This window comes from Quercus robur, chromosome 2 (genome assembly GCF_932294415.1).
Source record: "Quercus robur chromosome 2, dhQueRobu3.1, whole genome shotgun sequence".
Lineage (NCBI taxonomy): Eukaryota > Viridiplantae > Streptophyta > Magnoliopsida > Fagales > Fagaceae > Quercus > Quercus robur.
Window position 1 is genome coordinate 54,851,225 of NC_065535.1, and position 7,127 is coordinate 54,858,351.

Here is a 7,127-nt window from a genome sequence, read left to right on the forward strand (position 1 = left end):
TACACTAAAGTAGTATCGGTTGATTGCATTTCATTTACTTTTGTTTCCACACTTAGATAAGTTAGAGTAAAAGCAATCTAGCCGTAATCTTTTAATTTGGGGTCCAAACAACTCTTGTGTTTTTAACACATTTTCGAGCTTTCACCTCTGCATGCTCTCTGGCATTGCAAAGAAATATCATGTGTATGGCGCTCACTGGACTGGTTCAACCAAGATGTATCATCCCAGCCTGTGTCCTTCAACGATCTCCTCTCCATGGTCATGCAATCTCAGGATGATTTTAGACTGGAGCTCTTCTCAATCATAGCCTCGCTCTTGTGGAACAGACAAAATGATAGTCACTTTGGGCAGTCTGTTCATCCTTTCTCCAATTTGTGCAGTATGGCAGGCAACCTTCTCCAAGAATACCTTGTAGCCCAGAATGGGTCCCAGCACCCCCAGGTCCAGCCATTATGCAGCAGTGGCGACCCCCTGACCATGATATTTATAAGGTTAACTTCGATGCGGCTACCTTCAGCTCATCTAATTCAGCAGGCATTAGAGTGATTGTGCGTGACTATGTTGGGGAAGCAATAGGAGCTCTTTCAATGACTATCCCTCTACCTCAATCAGTAGCAGATGTGAAGGCTCTAGCTTGCTGCTGAGCTGTGCAATTCGTAGTAGAGATTGGCCTGTCTCGAGTGGTGTTTGAAGGTGACTCAGTTGTGATCATCAATGCGCTTAACAAAGCCACTAGCGATCTGGCTAGTTATGGAACTATTTTAGAGGACATTCGTGCACTAGTTTCGGGTTTTCAGTTGGTAGAATTTCATCATGTACCACGTAATTTGTAACTCAATCGCCGATGCTCTAGCAAAGAAAGTGAGAGGTATTGTGCATATCAGATTTCTTCAACCATTCAAATTAGTTAGTTAGGCACGTTTTCAAACAATTTAGAAAACTAACATCTCGAGTTTTTGAAACTCGAGATCCATATTATAACTCGAGTCCAAAAGACTCGTCTTGCGAGTGTGAAATGCCACATAGATCTCGAGTCTTTAAAACTCGATTTCCATGCAAAAAAATTTCACCTATAGTGGCGTTTTTAAGCCTTACAGTGACGTTTTAAAGCCCTATAGCGGCGTTTTTCTGCAAAAATTTTTTATAAGTACAGGTTTAAGGGGTCCTATAGTGGCGTTTTTAAGACCTATAGTGACGTTTTACAGACCTATAGCGGCGTTTTTTCTCAATTAATGGAAATCGAGTTTTTAAAACTCGATTTTCAGCTTGATTTTTTTCCCAATTTAACTTAATCCACTTACAAATCGAGACTTAAAAACTCGAGTTTTATCTTGGAACTCGAGTTTTAGATACTCGAGATGCTAGTTTTCAAAATTGTTTTGAAATGTGACAATTAACTAAATTTTTTAATATTTATTGTCATTTAGAAAAAAAATTCAAGAAAGTGAACTTAGTGTTAAGTCTACAGGTCCGGTTGGAAGACATTCCCTCAGACATTGTCCCTCTTGTTTTAAGGGATGTCCATTAATTTTTCTGATTTGAATAAATTCCCAGGCTTCAAGGTCTGGTTTTTCAAAAAAAAAAAAAAGGTACATTTTACAATAAAAAATAAAATTGAGATAAATAAAGTTATGTTTCTATAATTATTAGACCAATTATTTTTTTTAAGAGTATCATTGGACTAATTCAAATAATTCAAATATTTGGGGGGGACAACTTTTATTTTTGTAAGCTAAATTTTGAAAGTATTAAAATAATTATATATAAAGGGAAATTTCAAAATTTTGGGGACCGTGTTCCTTAACCCTTGTACATATATGTGTGTGAAATTGTTAGTTATAATATTTAACAAATTTGTCACATTAGTAAAATTGTCACCTCATTTCTCTCAGTCTTTTTTTTTTTTGATAATCAAAAGAGGGGGGCGAGGGCGACCATATGTGACTTACCCACTAAGGCATGACCTCATAGGGACACCCCCACACTAAGGAATGTTGGATTAAGCCATAGCTACTGTGACCGGGGTGCCACAGACCTCATCCTAGCACCCCAAGAGAGCCAGCAGATGAGGCGTAATGCAAGCTAGGAGCCCACCCCCCACATAGTACCCGCCACAACTCGAACAAGGGACCTTGTGCTTGCATGCGGGATCTCACCCACTAGGCTAGCCCTCCTGGGGCTCATTTCTCTCTGTCGGACAATAAAACTAATGAAAGAAGATAGAGGGAAACAATTTATTTTAATCATTTTTATCCTTATAAGATTGGAAGGGATTTTAATGCGACTTTGTTTTTTAAATACTATCATAGATTTGGCTATGAAATGCCACGTATAAACTCAAAATGATGGTGTAAATTCAATAAAACTTTTGGAGCATTCCTCAAGAAAGAAAAATTGTGTGGAGCCATGTATAAGCTAAGGCTCTATGCAAAAGTATATACGTAGAAGTTGGTCCATATTCTTATCTCAACAGCTATAGTCATTCCAATAGACCACAATAAATAACAAGAGTAGAGTGTAGACAAATTATAAAACGAATTCAGTACAGGAACTGTCTGTACATTGGAAACATAAAGATAGACTTTAAACTGTCATAAACACCACCTCTAGTCCGTTTATTTCATAAATCTCCACACATCCAATTAATTTGGACAATAATAATAAGGAAAAACACGGGATCGATAATAGTAAGAAAAACTATATAAAGACTATTACACTAGGGGCGGTGTTTGTTTTACACAGTAGTATGTTTTATACACACGTACATTGTAAAACAAGTTTTTTTTTTTTTTTTTTTTTTTTTGCCTTATATGATTATTCCTATTCTGCATTGAGAACCTCCCAAAGGTCCATATCAAGAGATAAGTCACCCCAATAATTCAGGACATCCTCATCTAGAGTGTCCCCCACAACTTTTGCCTCTGGTACCATTTCCTCCGCCCAAAAGGTTTCTTTGGGCACTTCATTCAACCTGCCACATTGCGTACATGTGGCTCTCTCATCAAGTTCCGCGCAATTTGACAAGCTTTCCCACCAGTTAATCCTACTCTCCGATTGCATTGGTGTTTGAGATATGTCTCTGATATCTTCCTTTTTTTGAAAGCTTCCTACAATTGCAGGTTTCCCACTTAACCAAGTTAAGTTTTTGGAGAAGGTCCGAGGTTGTGGCTTTATTACGTTCACTTTCACCATATCTTGGGGCTTTTCTTTCAGCTTGGTGATGTGTGAACTTCCCTTTTTGAGGAGGTGTGTATTCCAATAGTTTTTCACATCATTAGCTGTTCTTCCCGGAAGTCTACCTGCAATAAGTGACCATCTATACAAAAAAAGAAAAAAAGAAAAGTTCAAACAATTATTGATTAACTTTTAATCTGTTTACTAAAGAAGACCATGTAATCATGCATAAACAATAAGGGAAAAAATTAGTGGCAAATGACTTTAGGTTTTTAGCGAGGAAGGAGCTGTATTTAAACTAGAATCTCTATACTTTTTTTTTTTTTTTTTGAGAATCATATTCTTCAGTTTACTAAGACAATTGTAATAAATTCCTACTAATAATTACCGTAATTATCAAATTTTATATTTAAACTAAAAATAAAAGAGAGTGAAAAATTATATTTTATTAAACAAGACTCCTAATGGGTTGTCTGTGAAGTGCGGCATCACAAAACGACTAACAACCTTGTGGCCTGTGGGGTGAAACAAGTGTTGGACTTTGTTGGAGTGTTAGCAATTTTGCTGTTAGTGAGTCTAGTACGAGAGAAGATCCAATGCATATTTGATGTTTTTTAATTAGTAACAAGCTAAAGAAAAAGAGATCTCAACTCCAAGAAAATAACTAAGCATATATACCAAGATCCTGTCTTAAAATTGCAGACTGGGAAATTGCTTGAGTTTCAAGATACCGTCTAACTGTCTAAGTCATCTTCAGTGATAATCATTTCGTCAACATAGTGTCATGGTTAGTGCAAAGAATGAAAAGGATAAAATAATAGGAACTGGTAGAATACCAAGGCAAGAAATTGTGGAGTTGAACTTAGCAAACCAAGTCCAAGAAGTCTACCTGAGGCCGTATAAGCTCGACAAAGATGATAGATCTCATGGTGTGGATGTAAAAGTTTAGGAAGAGGCTACATATAGACCTATTTACTTAAATAACCATTGAGGAAGTCATTCTTTATATCCATTTGAAAGAATAGCCAATGTCGAAAGGTAACAACTTCGATTAGCGTGTGCACACAGAGGAGATAAGAAATAAGAGCAAATGTCTATTCATAATCCTATTTTTCTATATGAACCATTTAACTGGAATGTATAGCTAAAAAATCCAACAAAATGAGTCTTGATTTTTTTTTTATGCCTATTGACCTCCAATAGCAGATTTCCCTAGAGCTACATCAACCAAACAATATGTATGAGTCTTTCCAAGTGCATTGAACTCCTTTTTCATTGCTTGTGGTTATGATTAATTTGGAGAAGGTAATCTATTTATTGTGTGAACATCAATGCGTATCAAACTGCCTTCAAAAAGTTGTAGGAAGTGACGTAGAAAGGATGAGAGTTGTAACGATATCTAAAATGTGATCTTGACTTGACCATTCTGTCCTACTGCTTTAGGACCAGGGCCGGCTCTAGTATGAAAGTAAGTGAGGCGGTCGTCTAAGGCCCCAAGTAGAAAAAGGCCCCCAAATTTTGGCCAACACAACAATTTTTTATATTATAATCTTATTTATTAAGCACAAAAAATATTAGCCAATAAATAAAATAACATTCTTTTATCAAATAAAAAACAAGAAAAAAAAATGTTACGTTCACAATATTTTTTATAACAAATTCTAAATAGAAAGTTGTTACTGGCTGTTATTGGTGGGGAAAAAAGTAATTTCAATAGTGGGTTTAAATTAGAACCAGTAACAACTTAATATTTAGGATTTGTTGTGAAATATTGTGAATCTAACACTTTTCACAAAAAAATAAAAGAAAAGAAAAGCAATATACAAAGAATTTCACAACAGTTGATCTAGCAAACTTTTACTAGTTTTCACCTAGGTCTATCACTAACATCACATTTTTACTTACCATTACCAATCTGTCACATCAACAACTGTGCAAAGTTTAGTCAATTTTTTTGTGTCTATAAATTTTCTAAAGAAAAAAAGATTTTACATGGTTAATTAATAATTTTGCATCTAAAACAAAATTATAGAATTTAAGTAATATTAATTTTTTTATATAAAAAAATCATATTTAAATATATGAAAAGTCTCAAGTCAATTTTCGCCTAAGGCCCCTAAATGTATCAAGCCGCCCCTGTTTAGGACATGAGGATTAAGAAGGATACCAGATTGTTCAGAGGCCATTAAGGGAGGCATCTTTCTTATATTAACCGTTTTAGCTATATAATGATAAATGTCAAGGAACTCATAGGACTATTAATTAAAAAAAATATTCATGTATGGAGAGAGAATTTTATTTATTTATTTTCTAGCAAGGGAATAAGTCAAGATCAAATGGCAAAATAACATGATCCCCTACGGTAGTTTTGTTGTTCTTCGGCCTATTTTAATATTTTTTGAGTTAACTTTTGTTGTTATTTGGAATATTTTATAGTTCAAGGGGCCAAGTTTAATTTTTTAAGGCTCAAATTCTAAATCAGCCTTAAATTTAGAAGTTTTTTTTTTTTTTCTAAACCTTAGGAGGTCTAAGGCCCCCTTGGACCAATACTTGGCTCTGTCCCCCATCTCTAAGATAAGAAAAAACATTACAATTAAATGTAACAAACATCATCACCAACCAGAGAAATTCAAAATTTAAATCCCCCTACAGTATCACCATTAATAATTATTATAGTTGTTGTCCGCAAGGTTATGATGACATCTTTTCACTTCCTTCTCCTACAACAAAGAGCTCTAAAGAAAACTTCAAAGACAGATCGAGAGAGCTTGGAATTAGTTGTCCTAGTTTTCACCCAAATTTTAAATTAATTAATCTTTGGTTCTTTAATGGTTTTCGTATCTGCAGTAAGCTGCAGTAGTCTTAACTAATGACATTCTGTGTTTGGAGTTATTATTATTTGCTAGCGAGACTTGCCTGTTACCTAGCAGCTTATGAAGCCTGAGCATAAGATCAACTTCGTCTGTGCCGAAGTTTCCTCTCTTGATATTTGGCTTCAGGTAGTTCAACCACCTCAGTCTGCAGCTTTTCCTACATCTATTTAAGCCTGCAAATTGCATGAAACATATTGCATTATTTAATTAAAACATAGCTTAGTTTTTCTTTAAATTACTCAAGAAGAGATCTTTTATAATCATGATTTTCGCAACAACTCTGATATAGCATATTGTGAGTTGCTGCTTTTATCATTTTTACATAGACCACCGCAATAAACCACATCAAGATTGTAACAAAAGACAGAAGAGACATAAGCAAAAAGAACTTGGTTTACCAAAGAAAAAAGAGAAATCAATCTCACTCACTCTAGATTCTAGAATAATACCTGCACTGACAGGAACCAGGTGCCATTTTCCTTCACCGTGCTTCTGAATGCATTGCTTAAGTAGAATATCTTCCTCCTCAGACCATGCACCTTTTCTCACACCGAAAGAGCCCTCCATGTTAAACGTTTCCTCCCAACTGGAGGTATAAAAGGCACGTTTGTAAAGTGACTCTTCTTTTAGTAAAAAGCGTAACTAAGTTCGCGTGGGTTACACTTACTTTTCTTTTTCTGGTATACGCTTTTCTTTGGTCAGTAATGTATCCCTTTATAGCTATACGGTAGACAGCACAGTTAGCAGGGTCCCGACCTTTAAAATTTTTATCGATTGACGTGCGTCCTCGATATTCACAACTTTCATATGCGTTCCAGGCTTCGCCACGAGGTGAGTCGTGGGGCTAATTGTGGTGCGACATGCGATGGGGTTGGAAACTCAGGTTAAACATTATAAATAAATTTCTTCCTAATGGTTGGTTTTTATTTCTTATTTATATCTTCTTAATTTAAGATTACTATTAATTCTGTGCCTCAACTATTAAAACTTTTTATTTATGGTGTACTCTCAAATATGGAATCCATTTACTTTTTATACGCTTAAAACTTGCTGTAAGCCGGAAATTGTTATCTTAACTTC

General features: G+C 35.2%; 1 protein-coding gene across 1 annotated transcript; it reads right to left on the minus strand.

The window, feature by feature from the left end:
* Positions 1-2,488: 2,488 nt before the first annotated feature.
* On the minus strand, positions 2,489-6,745 carry LOC126714047 (transcription factor MYB114-like). Its single transcript, XM_050414035.1, has 3 exons — positions 6,497-6,745; positions 6,091-6,220; positions 2,489-3,316 (listed from the first exon to the last, which is right to left on the minus strand). The coding sequence occupies exons 1-3, from the start codon at positions 6,612-6,614 to the stop codon at positions 2,821-2,823; spliced, it is 744 nt and encodes a 247-aa protein (XP_050269992.1). The 5' UTR covers positions 6,615-6,745; the 3' UTR covers positions 2,489-2,820.
* Positions 6,746-7,127: the final 382 nt, after the last annotated feature.